Below are 17430 nucleotides of genomic sequence, written 5' to 3' on the forward strand. Positions count from 1 at the left end.
CAGATGCATCCTTCCTGAACCACGGGAGTCTTCAGACAGCCACCTACGCTCTAGTTCCATGATGGCGAACCTATGGCACAGGTGCCACAGGTGGCACGCGGAGCCATTTGTTAGGGCACATGAGGCATTGGCCTGTCAGTTCCAGTGCACATATGCGCACTGGTCAACTGACTTTGGCCTTCTTTTAGGGCTGTTTTTCACCCTCTGGGAATGAACTTCTGGTTTGCTCATAGGGCCGCTTCCGGGAAGCTCAGGAAGCCTCTGGAGAGCCTCGGGGGGGGGGGCACAGGGTGACTGTTTTCACACTCCCCAGGTTTCTAGAAAACCCCTGGAGCCTGGGGAGGGCAAATAAAAGTGTGGCAAATGCGGGGGGATCACACGCACATGTGCGCTACGGTCATGCATATAGCATTATGGGTGTGAGCACACCCACGCACAACCCCACTGCGGTCCCCCCACTTTTGGCATGTGATCCAAAGGTTAGCCCTCACTGCCCTAGTTACTTCTTCTTTATTGCAATGCGGTCTTGCTTTCAGATGTAATTCAGGATTCTGTTTGTTACCTATAAGGTCCTACAAGGCATAGGGCCGTGATGGCGAACCTATGGCAACACATGCCACAGGTGGCAGGCAGAGCCCTCTCTGTGGGCACGTGAGCTGTCACCCAGCTCAACTCCACCATGCATGTGCATGCACCTCCCGCTGGCCAGCTGATTTTTGAGTCTCTGCCACACATGCGGAAGATGCATGTGCATGCACAGGGGGGCGGGGTCTCGCAGGAGCATGGGAGCAGGGGGGTGCGGCGTGTCCCCACACACACTTCATTTTTGGTCCCAAAAGGATTCAGGATGCCAGATAAGTGCAGACCGCACGGAAGCTCTGGGAGGGTGAAAAATGGGCCTCCTGGAAATCCAGAAATGGGCCTGTTTCCAGCCTCCGGAGGACCTCCGGATCCCAGGGAAGGCTGTTTCCACCCTCCCGGAGGCTCAACAAAAACCTCCGGAGCTTGGGGATGGTGAAAAAGTGCCCCCCGCCATGTTTCAGGAGGTCGACTAGGCTACAAAGGGGGGGTCACACACACATGCATGGAGGTGGGGTCATGCACATGCGCAGAGGGGCACATTGCATTATGTGTGTGGACAAACACACATGCTATCACCCCCCCCCCCATGTGCACGATTTTGGCACACGAGGACAAAAAAGTTAGCCATCACTGGCATAGGGCCTGGTTAACTGAGGGGCCACCTGTCTCACATAACATTGGTCCAGTCAATTCAATCCTGTAGGGTACTCTGATTAAACATTGTCATCTCTAAGAGCTCTAGAAGTGCACCTTCTTTATAGCAATGGTGGCCCTCTGGAATGAGGTTACCCCCAATATCCAGTTGACCCCAGATTGAACAATAATCTGTTGTTATTTAGAAACCCGGTGAAGACCTTAACGAATCACACAGAACGTTGGTGGGGGAGATTGAGATCCCCCACTTCATCACATCTGCCATAACTTCATTTTTTATTGTTATTGATATTATTATTTCTTTCTTTGAATGTTGTGAGTCACCCAGATTCATGAGAGTTGAGTTGCATACAAATTTAATAATAACAATAATACCATCAAACAATATCTGCTATCCTAGGTCCTTGGGAAGGACTCAATAGGTTGATAAAAATGCCAAATCCAATCTAAATATCAGGCTGACTGTGCAACCAAACATTAATTATTATCTTAAATGTCAGGGATCATAGATATTGATTGATGCATTCTCCTGAATATTGAAAGTTATCAGAGCTAGTAGTTATAATATTGCTATACTTTATGGCAGTGATTTACATGTTTTTATATTAAAAAGTTGATGTATACAGGAAATATGGTATGCTATTAGAAGGGACAGAGGGAATCAGTTCATAGCTACACGTATCGAATTGGAGGTGGTGATTTTTAACAGGAGGTTCTGGTTCAGAGCTTTCATGATTTATAATGATGATAAACAGAAACTATCCACACTGCTTTTATTCTGCACAATATTGATTCATAATAAACCATGTGCTGTAATAAATGAATAATATCACGAACCTTCATTTCCTGAATATGTATTTCTTTGAGCTTTTTGTTTTAAATCTTAGGACTCAAAGGCTGATACCTAATGTACAAGAATATGGAACTACAATGGGTGATGGTGACAGTTGATAGAAGATTGTGCCTTACATACCTGTAAAGGGTGGGATGATGTCACCAGATTATTTTTTTCATTATAGCATCACTTTGGTTAGGACGGTGTTTCTCAACCTTGGCAATTTTAAGATAGGTGGACTTCAACTACCAGAATTCCTCAGCCAGCATGCTGGCCACAGAATTCTGGGAGTTGGAGTCCACCATCTTAAAGTTACCCAGGTTGAGAAACACTGGGTTAGGAGCATATAGTTATGGGCACTATTATTCCTTATGAATCACTGATTTCAACAATCCTGTATTTGTACACTTACACATCAATCTGATATGTTAGAACTCTAGTTTTTAGCATGCTCCACCAACTTTTCATGATGGTTAGGAATTTGTGAATTAGAATCCTAATACCTTTCTGGAATACCAGATCAATCTTTGGTTTGAAGAATTTCGTTGTCATATAGAATTCCATGCAAATTTCTGTTTTATCTCTGGTCCTGCATGTACAGTATTTTTTTTTAATGGCCTGAAAACTTACTATTTCTGACAGAAACTTTTAAATATCATGGCTGGGAATTATTACCTGAAGATGAAGATGAAGAACAAGAAGATTTGCAGGCTGAAGCAGAGGCACAGGCAGAAGAAGAAGAAGAGGGTGATGAAGAGGAAGAAGAAGAAGAGGAAGAAGTAAGCTCTAGCTATCAACTCAATAGGTTATAGATTAGTAATTAGATTATTTTAAACTGTAATTTACTGAATGACATGTTGTACAAGATAAAAAGTTATACAAGTTCATCTTTATAAAAAGAGTATAACTTCAAGAATGCAATGTTTGCTTATGAACGAAAGGCCAGCTAGCTTTTTGCATATATGCAAACATGATGGCCGAAGAAGTCTATCCACAATGCCTCATTTGTGGAGTCCTGTGGGGTTCAGTACTCTCTCTGCTCTTGTTTAACATCTATATGAAGCCTTAGGGGGAAGTCATCTATTGCCATGGGACAAGGCTGCTGATATGTTGTTTTGGTATTTGGCAGCTTTGGGAGTTTGGATGGGAAACAATAGACTTCAGCCCAATTTAGCAAGACTAGGTAGGCTTGTGTGGGGTGGAACTGCCACAAACAAACCTCGTGCATGACTTGGGAGTCTTTCTGGATACATGGTTCCTTCTTTCTCCCACCTCCTTATCTCCTATCTACACTATCAAATTGGTTATGTCCTAAGCCAGTGGTCCCCAACCCCCGGTCCGCGGACCGGTGCCGGGCCGTGGAGTACCTGGCACCGGGCCGCGCAGCGGCCGCGGGGCCATGCAACGGCCGACTATTCACTCATGCAGCGCCGTCGCCGGAGGGGGGGAGCTGCACGGAAGCACAGGAGCAAGTGAGGCGAGGAGGAAGAATCCCCCGCTACTACACCACCTCCGCCCCCTCCCCGAGTCAGCCGTCCCCTCAGTGAACGCCTCCACCTCTTTCTCCTTTCTCGCCTCAGTCGGCTCGCCTGGAAGCGAGGCGAGGAGGGAGCGGACCATGCGCTGGAAGCGGAGCCCTTGGAGGCCCTGGCGGCTTCCCCGCCCGGCCTTGGCTTGTGAGAAGGAACGGCGGGAGAGGTAGAGAGAGAGAGAGAGAGAGAGAGAGAACGTCGGGCAGCCGAGGGCGGGGGGGGGGGTCTTTTGAGGGGAGATGGGGGCAGCACACGGTGGAAAAGCGGCGGTCTTGCCCACCCCTTCCCTGCCTCCCGCCCGCTCCAGTTGCCGCAGCCAGGGGTGGGGGCTCGGTGCCTGAAGTCTCTTGCCTCTCTTCCAAAATTTCGCCAATGGGCATCGGTGAAGCGCGCTCTTTCTCTTCCTCACAAAACACATTTCCTTTCCCCCCACGCGTAGTTATTGGCGATATGGACTCTTGGAGGCTGCGCTCCCGGGTCGCGTTTCCTTTTTGCAGCCCACGAGAATGCCTGGTTCTGAGCCTCAAAAAACAAGAGTTCTCTTAAGGCTGCAAAAAAGGAATATACTTTGGTCCTTGAAGCGCTTTTCCTGTTATTTGGACATTATATATATACGTACGTACATACGTACGGTATGTATATATGCATGTATGTATGTATGTATGTATGTATGTGTGTGTATATATATATATATATATATATATATATATATATATATATATATATATATATATATATATATATATATATATATATATATATATATATATATATATATATATATGTCTGTAGTCCATAATATAGTGATGATTTTAAAAAAAATTAGTTGAGCACATGGAATCTTTTTTCTTTTAGTATATTTTGGAGGTGGGGGCCCACTTTGTTATTTAAGATAGTATCTCCTTTTATATATGGTAGTGAAGATACCTAATACTCCCACCCCCTATTTCCCCCACGACAATCAATGTGTCGTCGCGAACAACCCCCACCCCCACCCCTGCGCGCGCTCAGCGGGCCACGGTAAAATTATCAAAGGCTGACTGGTCTGTGGCGATAAAAAGGTTGGGGACCACTGTCCTAAGCAATGGAAGTTTTCTTCAAATTATTTGTTCATTAGATTTAAATCTAACCTTAGATCCAGGTATCTTGAATGTGAATTTCCCTTTATTTTATCCCCTAACAACCACCCTATAAGAGAGATGGGGTTAAGAGACAGAGTGATTGACCAAAGTCACCCAATAGGTTTCCACACCTGCAGGTGGAATTGAATCTGGAGTCCTCATTCCTTGTTCAACACCTTAACCAAGTATAGAATGGATCTACAGTTCTGAATTATCTAGTTCTGGGCCAATAAGAGTAAATTCAGATTTTTAAAGTGTTAATATAAATAATCTTATCAGAAATATTTTGCTGTTTTAAGGATGAAGAAAAAATTATTGAGAGGAAGAGACACATGGGAGATACAAAGAATTTCTGTCCAGTGATTCTGAAGGAAAACTTTATCCTTTATCCAGGAAATTCTGAAAATGCAGCTAAATATCGAGAAAAACACTATTATTTTTCAACTCCAGAAAACAGAGATAAATTTCTAGAAAATCCTGAGGAGTATGTTTCTCACAATGAGCCATTAAAAGTATGTAGATCTTACATACCGGAGCTACATGAATGAACACTGATTGAGTTTCCAATATTTTCAAATATGTACCTGCATGTGCGCATCTGTATTTATTTGTGTTTAACATGTAATATTTTGATACATTGACAGAATGACAATGGTGATGATAATAGGTAATGATATTCAGGTCTCCCCATGAAACAATGGATTCATCGACTGTGTATCTACAGTCATATAGCAAAAATTGGTTCAGCACGTTTTTCTGGATTGATTTGTTTTGTGCAAAAACAACTTCCATTCAGAGCACCTGGGAAATACTGCAATATCATTCACAAATTGGTGCTCAATTAAATGAACAGCTCTCTAGTGCAAAGCAAAATCTTGAAGATATCAGACCTACCGGTACTATCTTCTAGAAACTATTGGAGAATAGTCTTTCTGGCAAAACATTTTAAGACCTAGGCTCCTTACCTCTTAAGTAGTCCAACTAATAAGTTGTACTTGGGTCTGAATATTACTGTATATGTTGAATTAGAGGTTATTTCTGAGCAAGAGAAGGTTCAGAACTCAATACTGAAGTGAAGCTGTTACAAGATGCTGTTGGCTCTGATGGCTAAGGAAGGAAAAAAATGTTCGTCCATATATTAATAACAGAGTTGGAAGGGACCTTGGAGGTCTTCAACCTGCTCAGGCAAGAAACCCTATGCCATTTCAGACAAATGGTTAACCATTCTCTTCTTAAAAACTGTCAGTATTGAAGCACCTGTAACTTCTAGAGGCAAGTTGGAAATCAAGCTTAGTTAAACTAAATATTTAGCTAAATATTCCATCGGCCAGCCAGTGTCGGCTGGCAACTACAAGGAGGAGGGCCTTCTCAGTAGTCGCCCCGACCCTTTGGAACGAACTCCCCGTGGAGATTCGTGCCCTCACCACCGTCCAGGCCTTCCGCACAGCCTTGAAGAACTGGCTAGCCCGTCAGGCCTGGGGATGAAGATAGTTGCCCCTCCCGAATGATGAATGCATGTTGGTTACTGTTTTTTTATTATATGTGTCTTTGTTATTGTCTGTATTTCCCCTTCCCCGATTTTATGTGAGCCGCCCTGGGCGGCCTACAAATGTCAATAAAATCACTAAAAAAAAAAAAATCACTAAACAGAGGTTTCATATAGTTTACCTGCCAGAGGATCAACATAGTCTTCTTTGTTTGAAAATGGCTCTGGGATATACAATACAATACAATACCAATACCAATACCAATACCAATACCAATACCAATACCAATACCAATACTAATACAAATAATACAAATACAAATATAATACAATACCAGAATTGGAAAGGACCTTGGAGGTCTTCTAGTCCAACCTCCTGCCTAGGCAGGAAACCCTATACCATTTCAGACAAATGGCTATCCAACATCTTCTTAAAGACTTCCAGCGTTGGGGCATTCACAACTTCTGGAGGCAAGCTGTTCCACTGATTAATTGTTCTGTCAGGAAATTTCTCCTCAGTTCTAAGTTGCTTCTCTCCTTGATTAGTTTCCACCCATTGCTTCTTGTTCTACCCTCAGGTGCCTTGGAAAATAGTTTGACTCCCTCTTCTTTGTGGCAACCCCTGAGAAATTGGAACACTGCTATCATGTCTCCCCTAGTCCTTCTTTCTATTAAACTAGACATCCCAGTTCCTGCAACCGTTCTTCATATGTTTTAGTCTCCAATCCCCTAATCATCTTTGTTGCTCTTCTCTGCACTCTTTCTAGAGTCTCCACATCTTTTTTTTTCTATACTATACTTCCATCTCTGTATTACTTAAATGAATAGCAATTCAGTATATCAATAAAACCATTGTTGAACTCCAGTTCCAAACACTCCTTGCTAGCATGATTGGTAATGCTGGGGATTGTAATTTTACAATATTTGATAGCTAACAGTTTTCATCCTTCCTTTAAAATACAGATCACATTTTCATTTTGTAAGTTAGGAAAGGTCTTCTCTGAGACGCATCTATGTAGTATTCTTACAGAAATAGTTTATCATTACCATCTTCTGGGATCTGTTCAATTTCAGAGTTTTGACTCCAGCTCTGGAAATTTATGGTGGTCTCTCATCTAATGACAAACTTCATCTGCTCCTGCTTAGATTTTTAAGATTATCCAAAGTTAGCTAGCTCTTTCCACATAGTATAGCTGGGTTGCTTACTTATTTATTGTTTCTTTTAACTGCTAAGGCTATGCAGTGCTACAGGTTTGATTCCAAAGAGATGCTTTGAAATGTGCAGACGTATGAATGCAGCATCTGAATAGAACCACTATCATGCAACATAACTTTCTATATGTAATTCTGTTACTCATGCTGAACTATTTACTATTAATCAATGATACGTTTGAAAATATGGATCTCCTGCCTGATGTTTCTCAAAAGGTTTTTCTTAGAAATATTAATTTGATAATCTTATTGATCAAGACCTTCTCTTTTAAAAAACCTATATAATGATATTCACATATTTCCTTTTCAGGCTCCTCCTATAAGAATATGTCTGTTAGGGCCACATGGAGTGGGTAAAACAATCTGTGCCCGGTGGTTAGCAGATAAGCTAAATATTTTTCATATTCAATTTGAAGAACGCTTGCAAGAATTGGTCATGATCAAAACAGGAAAAAGAGTTGGACTTGAAGAAGAGGAGGAGGAAGAGGAAGGTGAGGGAACACAGGAGTTGGGAGAATCCACTATTCCTGAAAATGCACCTGAATTTGAATTTGGGAGTGAAGAGGAAAGTAAGCCCATTCATGAGGTAATCGAGCTACTATATATATATTCCTTGATAGCTTCCTCCAAAGTGGAAGATGAGTTTCCATCAAAGAAAGTTATGATGGGAGATTACAATATTGTTAATGAAAAGAAGACAAGCTGTAATTCTAATTCTTACTTTTTAAGCTCATCTTTAGCCATCCTATTGCGCCAGTTGTGCTATAGGAAGACATCAGTCATTTCTGATTCTTATTTTAACAATGTTAAATTAGCATCTGTTCACTTAATATTCCAATTGACTCCATATTACAGCAGGTTAAACAGGTTTAGAGGAGAGATGTTGCAATAACATCAGTCTATAAGAACTAAGTTTCATTAGACCAATAGTCTCATCAAACCCAGTGTATGGAATGCATGCTATTTTGGTTGAATGTCCACAACAGTGTAGGAATGGTGCTGATATAATGTCTACTTTACAATACAGATAGTCCTCAACTTATGCCATAATTGAGCCCGTAATTACCATCATTAATTGGGTGATCATGGACCTGCATCCAATTTTATGGCCTTTTTTGCAGGGGCTGATAAGCAAACCCAGCAATCATTAACTCATTGTTCACTCTGGAACATTTTCCCCCCCAGAAAGTGGAAGTAGATTCTGGTTTCTGGCAAAAATGTTGTAAACCATGGTCACGTGACCATGGGATGCTGCAAATAGCCATAAATGCAAGCCAGTTGCTGATGTCCAAAATGCAGTTCACGCTTATGATCATTGCAGCATCCCCATGGTCACGTGATCGAAGTTCAGACACTTCTCAACTGTCTCATATTTATGAAGGTTGCAGTGTCTTGGGGTCATGTGATCACCTTTTGCAACATAAATTTTGGACTCAGTTGTGGTAGTAAATTGAGGACTATCTATTTTTTAATAGATGGTTATATTATTAGAACAGCCTAAATATGCACTTGTTCCATGGATGCATTTCTGGGAAATGAAATAAGTATATTCAATTCAAATTATCTAGTTTTATGGTACATAGAATATTATGTTCTATAACTATATACTGTAACTATGTAATTATGAAAGGATTGTTAAGTGAAACCTTTCATTATACAAAATTATTAATCACAGTCTTTAATTAAATTACCACATATTAAATAATTATTTTTCATGAAGTATTTTGATCATTTTAACAGAAAGATACGCTATTAACTGATGAGGAAGAAGCAATCAAGGCCAATATATTAGAAAATGAACCAATTCCCGTGGAAGTGCTTGATAATATTGTTCCTGACTGGTGGATGAAGGAGCCATTTCGGTAACCATTGTTGTTGTTTTTTAATAATCTCACTTTTCCCCCTTTATATAGCATGTAGATGCCAGCTGAAAATATCAATCATATTATTTGTACAATATTTCACATAGAGTATTTCTCCATATTTAATCCTACAATTCTTATTTTTATAAGGAAGCAACTAGCTATTTTCACAATTGAATAATAGTTAATAAGCTCTGTAAGACAAGAGGAAATCTAGATTTATTTTAACCCTGACTTTTTTTTTTAACAACTCAGAAGTTTTCTGAAAACCAGCAAGGTCATTACAGCTTGGGTAGCCAATTCATGGTTTGTACCTTGCTTTCTTCTTCCAATGCAGGACTTTTTAAAGAAGCATTAAAAAAAACCCACTAAGCCTTGATTCTGCCTCAGAGATTACAAGATATGGATGAAATAAGAATACATACACTAACAAGTCAAACTTTCTGTTTTATTGCCAAAAATAACCCATAGTGTATTTCTTGTGATGGGTTCAGTGTACAGCCATCATCTTAAAACAAAAATAAATTGCTTTTATATTGATTGCAGAATGCTGAATATGATTTTTTGCCCAAGCACTTTCACTTCTAACCAGTGCTATGGCATTTCTCAGCCCTCTGATATTTGACAATAGAAAAATTCTAGGGAAAAAGAAAAATCAATTATGTCCTCCTCTTTTGAAAAAAAAACCTTTCAGACATCTGAGGAGAGCTGACCCCTAAGTGTTTTTTTTGCAAACAAAGCTAATCATATCCATTTCCCTTGGGCTCCTTTCACAGGAAATGTCTGCGCCCCCTATTATTCTTGTCTCTCGCTCAGAAACTTTTGTACAGTGTGATGCCTCAAAATGGACAGAGTTTCTGAAATGATTTTGAAACAAAGCTTTATTTGATGCAGCTAAAATTGTTACCAATTCTGAGTCTTTAAACCAAGCTATGATAATGCATGTTATCTCATTCATTGTCATAAACCATTGTTTTGCATGGTCTTTTAAACATTCTAACCTATTCCAAAGCAACAAACAAATTATTTTCTGCCTTTATTACTAATAGAATTTTAATTGAACTTTTGCTTTTCCAAATGGGACACAAATTCATCAAATTAAATAAAATTGTCCTCTATATCCCTGATGTGTTCTCCAATTAGCTTTACCCACAAAACAGTATGATATTTTTCTCATCGTTTGATTAAAAAAAAACAAATAAACTAATCTCCCAAGGAATAGTGATAACTTTTTTTCTCCAAATATTGTTTCCATTTAGTTCTACTGGGTTTATACTTGATGGTTTTCCACGAATAGTAGAAGAGGTCCAGTACTTAGCAGAACATTCACTTCTTCCGGATATTATAGTTAGTTTTGAAGCTGAAGAAGAGGACATTTCTGACAGACTTCTCATGAAACAAGTACTAAAATGGAAAGAGAAACAAACTAAGAAAATGGAAAAGAAGCAGCAGATTAAAGAAATGAAGGCAAAAGGGAGGGTAAGTATTACTACTATTGATTATATAATTCAAGGATAGATAACCTTTTTAATGATAGGGACTACCTTTTTTTTAACTAGCCAAGAGCTACCGTAAATTGGCTATTTGGAGCAGACTGGATTAAAACTAGAATGATAGGCATTCTGCTTGGATAGTACCCTGTCCAAATATTTTACCAGATTCAGCACTGAGGATTGGGTTGGTTGAGCTAAATGATTTCTGAGGTTACTTTCCAATCTATGATTTAAGATTAATCTGTCATATCATCTTTATATATCATATTGGATTTACTACGTTATTTTTGGCTCAATGTTTTTTATGAATTGAGGAAGACTCATTTAACAAATTGTGTTTGCTTTATTATCAGGGGTTAATTGAAAAAAATGAGGCTTAATATAGTAGATTGGTTAGAAACAATGAAAATATGTACATTAGAATATTTTATTAACAGGAAGAGCAAATTCTCAGAAGACGGGCAGAGCTTCAAAGTGAACAAACAAGAAGGAAATTAGAGGTAAGAAGACTCGACTCGTAAGGCAAAATTAAATTTCAAGTCCTATTTTTAAACATTGTTTTGAATTAATTTTATAGGAATTTATAAAATGACTAGTATTTGGACACTGCTGCAATTGAACAGAAAAGAAATTGCTAAATGATCACAGATTATAATTATGGCACATTTTTCTTTAAATTGGTTGGAATGGAATAAAGTACTTAAATGTTTTGCTTTGAGAAAATAATCATTGACTAAGAAGCCTTTGTGTTCATTGCGCTCATAGACATCAACTGTTTCTTGATCCCTGTCATCTTCCATCAATTGATTATTTTCACAAAATACAATAAAGATGCCATCTAGCATCATCACTATCTTAATATCTATATACTTCAAAAGCAATATTGTTGTAAAGTTTTAAAAGGAATCTTCTTAAATTCTCTTCTGACCACTAGCATTTTCCACATACCTTAAAGGTGGTCATAAGATTTTTAAAAAAGGATTTTATGGATTTGGGGTAGATTCCAACCCTAAATGAAGAGGAAATGTTAACAGATTCCTTCTCAGATTTTACTCTGAAACAACTGAAAAATGTGTGAATGAACTTAGTTTTAATGTGAAAACTTACTGAGAGCCCTAATTCCTTTTCTTTAAAATATTAATGTGAAAGTGAATTTTCAGCACTCACTATAACCTAATATAAAAGGAAGACGTATGCTAGGATAATTTTAATATTTTACTTAATAAATCTCACTTCACTCAGTGAAGAATTGTCAAATTCATTCAGATGATTTATTATCAATATTATTAAATATTTAAAAAAGTAAAGAGCATTATTAAACCACATTTTACTTTAATATTCCTTTCATTCATCCACTTCTTTTAAAGAAACAGTCATAAATGTGTTTCATTTTATATATAAGAACACAACATACGCATGTTTGTTGTGTTGTTACTTGACAAGTTTAATACTTTTCTGAGGCACTTCTCCTACAATGAATTCCAGTACTATAAATCAGTGTTTTTCAACCTTTTTTGTGCAAAGGCACACTTTTTTCATGAAAAAAATCACGAGGCACACCACCATTAGAAAATCTTTAAAAAATTTAACTCTGTGCCTATATTGACTATATATAAAGTAATTTTCCCACGGCACACCTTACACTATGTCACGGCACACTAGTGTGCCGCGGCACAGTGGTTGAAAAACACTGCTATAAATGATGGTACTGGAATTTCAGGAGTCTGATGATGGTTTTGTGAAAGTTTGCATTTTGGTTCCATGTTCAATACTCTAATGTCATGCAGCCTGTAAACGGAGAGCCTTTTGAAGGATCCATTCCAGTCCTAAGGTTTAATTCTGTCCCCCTATCTATCACATATATTGCCTTATTTGTAGAAATAATGAAGTGACCGAAATATGAGCTTCAAGATGCCAAAACCTTTACATTCTGTTCACACTCTTAGTTTCAAAAGAGGTAGCTGGCTTGTTTTTTAATTTCACTAATAGCAGTTCAGCCCACTATTTCTAGTCCATGAATGTGTATAGGCAGCAAAGCCAGTTTGTATACTAATACCAGTTATTACTCTTTGAAGATCATTTATGAATTATCCACTCATCCCACAATGGAATCAGTCAGTTGCTTAGGGACTTGTACCTGTCCATCTGAAGCATTTTACATAGCCACTGCTGTTGGAAAAGAGATTTTATTTGTATTTTATGATTACTATGGCCTTCCCCCCCCCTTTTTTTTCCACTAAAGACTGTACAAAGTTTTAAATTCAGTTGTTGCTTCCCTAAGAACAAATTGTACGTAGGAAAGCAATCTGTCATGAGTATAAAATAAAATAAAATTAGCTCAATTTATTTATCCGGTGATAAAACTGAACTGGATAAATATTTCAAGTCAGCACATAAATTGGCCCATTCGATTCACAATATTTGTTCATGGAATGTTTTTACAGAAGGATTGTGGGGTAAGATAGAAAGAGAATTTTCCCTGATTTCTCAAACTGCCTACAATCCCCCCAGAAAATTAGGATTCCATCCAAAATAATGAAGGATGTGGCAAGGGAGAAGGAAAAATGAATAAAATTCACTTTCTCCACTTCTTTAGGTAGAACTCCTGACAATGTCTATTTACATACTCTAGAGCTAACCCATGGATTCTTGGAGGGATAAATTAGACAGTACCAAAATTTTGTTTTTATCTTGCTTCAGCTTGATTTTATTAGAATTCCAATTTGGAGGATTTAGTATTTCCTCAAGTATTGGGAGGAGAAAAGTTATGTTTCTTTTTCCCCTTGTGCAAAAATCATAATCCAGATTACTGTAATTTCTGTGTTCAGCTTGCATGTAATGTAAATAACATCACAAACACAGATTCAGTTGTGCTACGTATTTGGATAAAGAATCAATTGCTTGAAAATGGTTTTTTTAAATATTGATTGTTTTAATATGTGCTGTTGTATTGGATTCTTGTGTTTTGCCCAGAATGACTTTTTGTGAGGTGGGTTGCTATACAATTTGATAAATTAATAAATAAATGAAACAAAACAAAATAAAATAAACTGTATATGGAAAAGAATCAGCTTATTTTGGCTTTATCTGTGTTGGCGATAATAAGCAAGCAAAAATGAGTATGACATCATTCCAAAATTATTTTTGTCCAGAGGAGAAAAATCAGATGATTAGTAGGTTGGTCTAGACCCAGATTTCAAAAATTAGGGATGTTGGAGCATAATTCTCTCCTTCCTTCCTCTGGTATTCTTCTATCCCCCCTCCCCCATTGTTACACAGTACCTTTGATTCCCCCCTCCCCAAATTATATACTTAGCAATAGCAATAGCAATAGCAATAGCAATAGCAGTTAGACTTATATACCGCTTCATAGGGCTTTCAGCCCTCTCTAAGCGGTTTACAGAGTCAGTATATTGCCCCCAACAACAATCTGGGTTCTCATTTTACCCACCTCGGAAGGATGGAAGGCTGAGTCAACCCTGAGCTGGTGAGATTTGAACAGCCGAACTGCAGAACTGCAGTCAGCTGAAGTAGCCTGCAGTACTGCATTTAACCACTGTGCCACCTCGGCTCTACTTATTAGAAGCAATTTCTCTGATTTTTAAGGTTCATCCCTTCTACTTCAACCCCACCACATATAACAAAAAAAAAATCTCATCTGAGGCTTTAGGTTCTTGAAAATCTTGGGAGCAGCTTCAGTGGTCTCCCAAAATTATTATTAAACTATAATGTTTAATAATACAGAAGGAGGGTTATTAAATATTGAACTATAGGATAATTATATTAACAATGAATGAAGGTGAATATACGTGTCCCAGGATAATGTTGCAAGATCCAATCTGGGTTCGTCACCAGGACCAAGTGTTTTGTCTTCTGAGCTTTCGGACTCATGCTGGACTTCATCTTAGGGAACTTCTCATACTTTATATAATGGTGATTGACCCAGATTGGATCCTGCTACTATATTTAATTTTAATTAAATATCAAGATTAGGAAATGAAGTCAAATATATATTTTTGCCCTGCTGTGTTGTATTGACACTATATAGTGCCCATCGTGCCCAAAAGAGCAAATGTGAATTCAATCCATTAAAAAGTTGATATCCTTGTCCTATGCTGTTCCTCAACATATTATGTGGCATCAACATCTTACATAAACTCAAAATGAGTTCAATAACATGGGAATTAAATTTCACTGGCTCTTGAGTTCCATGTCTATCGATATTGCAGCATTTCAGCAAGCTATTGTTGCTGCTGTTAATTTGACAACACTTATTTCATTGGTCTTCAAAAATCATTCTACAACAACATGCTTAATTTTAGTATGAGGCGAGGAAGCTTGAAGCCGAAGGTGAAGAAGAAGATGAAGAAGAAGAAGAAGATATTGAAGCTATGATAGAAGATGAGTTTCCAAAAGAAGAAGAGGAGGAAGAGGAGGAAGAGAAAGAGACTGAAGCTATTGAGCGGTTAAAGATTGAGATTGCAGAGAGATATGAAGTAGATACTGCAAATGTGCAAGCTATGCAGGTATTTTCAGCATATCTAATTTATCTCTATTCTGTTTTAACATTTGCCTAAACAGTTTACAAATTTGCATAACTTAATGCCTCAGAAGAATTGGTTAGTAATATGTTACTTTGGAACATCAATATAGCTGTCCAGCAAAGTGAAGAAAATTAATTAAAATTCGGTTTTCTCGCAGGGAGCTTCTGTTAAAAGAATTTGTGAGCAATCTTATGCCTCTCCTTAATCCAGTGAGGAATTCGGGGAGTCAGTCCATTCATCAGCTACTCCTCTTTCCACCATGATCATGTGATGTCCTCAGTCCACTATGAATATTTTAATGAATCTTAAAAAACAATGAATATAACTGTACATACTTAAGATGAAAGAAAATATTAAACCAATTGAAAATGCAGGTTGTCAATAACTTATTAATTTTATGTATCAGGTGCCACTAGTGGATTTTGCAGTGGTATCCTTTTAATACCTTTGCCATCTGCTACTTTTCTGAAAAGTAGTTTCCCAATTCCATAACTCTAGTTAACATTTGATATGCCTACAGTGGTGATTTAGTTGTTGAGACTTTATGAAAGATACTTATTTAAAATAGCTCTTAACCATCTTTTTAATTTTTTTTCCTTTCCTATTTTTTGTTCCCAGGAAGAAATTGAAAAACTATTCATACCTATAATAACTCTCTCTTGCAAAAGAAAACCTCACATTGTACGCTACCAGCTATATAAAAAGATAAAAGACCTTGTAGAAAATCGTGAGAGCATTTTTGAGAAATGTTATCCACTAAGCTTTTCACTTGCACGGAAAATGATTGTTCTCTCTTATAAACATCCAAGCAATTTTGGCCAATGGGATCCTGTCAAGGTAACCAAACAGTCAGCTTGCTAGCTTTCTAAAACCATTTCTCAATTCAATATACCTTTTGCTATTTATAATTATAAACAAGGACGTTTCATCATGGGTTATATTCATTAAATGTTAATTAGTAAAACAAAAGTTCATTATAAAAATGAGTCAACAAATGGGGCTTCAAGTCCATTTTGGATATATAGAAATGCATCACTCCTTTTTTCCTTGTTTTTCCAGCTACTTATCAGACAAAATGCCTCCTGCTATTGACCATTAGTTACTTTCTTTTCTATAGTAAGATATCTAGAAAGCCAGTTCTGTGTTTCATTTGCCATCACAGAATCCCTATCAGAACATTGGTAGAAGAGATGCTTATGTCATGTCTTGCAACTGGAAGGAGAAAAACTCTTAGAAATACAATGCAAAGATTTTTGGGTTACAAATATGTTCTTCTCAGTTGCAGTTCTGCCTACTGGCTGAGGAAATAGGTGCAAGTTTCTAATTGGTTCTTATTTTGTGCATAATTCTGATTGTTCATTTTGGTGGAGAGATCAGCCCTCACCAATCTGTGCCAAATGGAAACCAGCTCAGCTAAACACCAATCAAAAGTCGTGGCAGCTAGCTATAAAGATAGGAGTCAGTTCCTGTTCAGTTTCCAGTGATCTGCAGAATAGACCACTTTAACTATGAAAATACTGTCCACAATTTTATTTTTTATTTACTTATTTACCGTGTTTATATATGTTAACCCATATGTTAATAATTTTACCGTGTTTATATATGTTAACCCATATGTTAATAATTTTAAAATTAATATTGTAATTTTAAAAGGCAAGGAAAGAGCGACTGCTATTAATAACTGTGGAAATAACTCTCACTATTCCCTTGGGGGCTCCAAACCTGATAACATAGCCATGTCTTGATGGACTTGCCTAAATTAACAGGGATGGAACCTGCCAGGAGAAAAGAGAGAAAAGGTCCACAATGTATTTTGCTACTATCAAACCGTTCTGGCAACAGGCAAAGATTGCCTTCAACTCAAGGTTCCAGGAGCCTTTGATGAGAAATTTATCTCAAGGGAAAAGTTTGGGATGACAGAGGCTCCCAAAAGTGAAGCATTTTAATTTTAGATAGCTTTTTTGTTTTTCTTTCAGGTATACTTCCAAAAGACCTAGCTTTGTTGGTCTTTTGAGGAAGACTACGTTGGTAGTAATGATTCTTAAATATAGATTTAATAGTCAATGCCTTTCAGCCAGTATTGGTATTAGCCAGAGGTGGGTTGCTGCT

General features: G+C 37.9%; 1 protein-coding gene across 2 annotated transcripts in view; it reads left to right on the forward strand.

The window, feature by feature from the left end:
- The window catches only part of AK9 (adenylate kinase 9), a 70027-nt gene that overhangs the window by 37030 nt on the left and 15567 nt on the right, over nucleotides 1-17430 (forward strand). For both annotated transcript variants that reach the window (XM_087718656.1, XM_087718657.1), the window contains exons 24-31: nucleotides 2714-2850; nucleotides 5024-5236; nucleotides 7733-8008; nucleotides 9163-9284; nucleotides 10544-10763; nucleotides 11215-11277; nucleotides 15100-15303; nucleotides 15940-16158. In XM_087718656.1, the coding sequence (XP_087574782.1) occupies nucleotides 2714-2850; nucleotides 5024-5236; nucleotides 7733-8008; nucleotides 9163-9284; nucleotides 10544-10763; nucleotides 11215-11277; nucleotides 15100-15303; nucleotides 15940-16158 (1454 nt within the window). The remainder of the gene's footprint in view (nucleotides 1-2713; nucleotides 2851-5023; nucleotides 5237-7732; nucleotides 8009-9162; nucleotides 9285-10543; nucleotides 10764-11214; nucleotides 11278-15099; nucleotides 15304-15939; nucleotides 16159-17430) is intronic.

The sequence above is a fragment of the Thamnophis sirtalis genome, unplaced genomic scaffold, assembly GCF_051295495.1.
Source record: "Thamnophis sirtalis isolate CommonGarterSnake01/CBP01778 unplaced genomic scaffold, rThaSir2_p1.2 scaffold_6, whole genome shotgun sequence".
Taxonomy (NCBI): domain Eukaryota; kingdom Metazoa; phylum Chordata; class Lepidosauria; order Squamata; family Natricidae; genus Thamnophis; species Thamnophis sirtalis.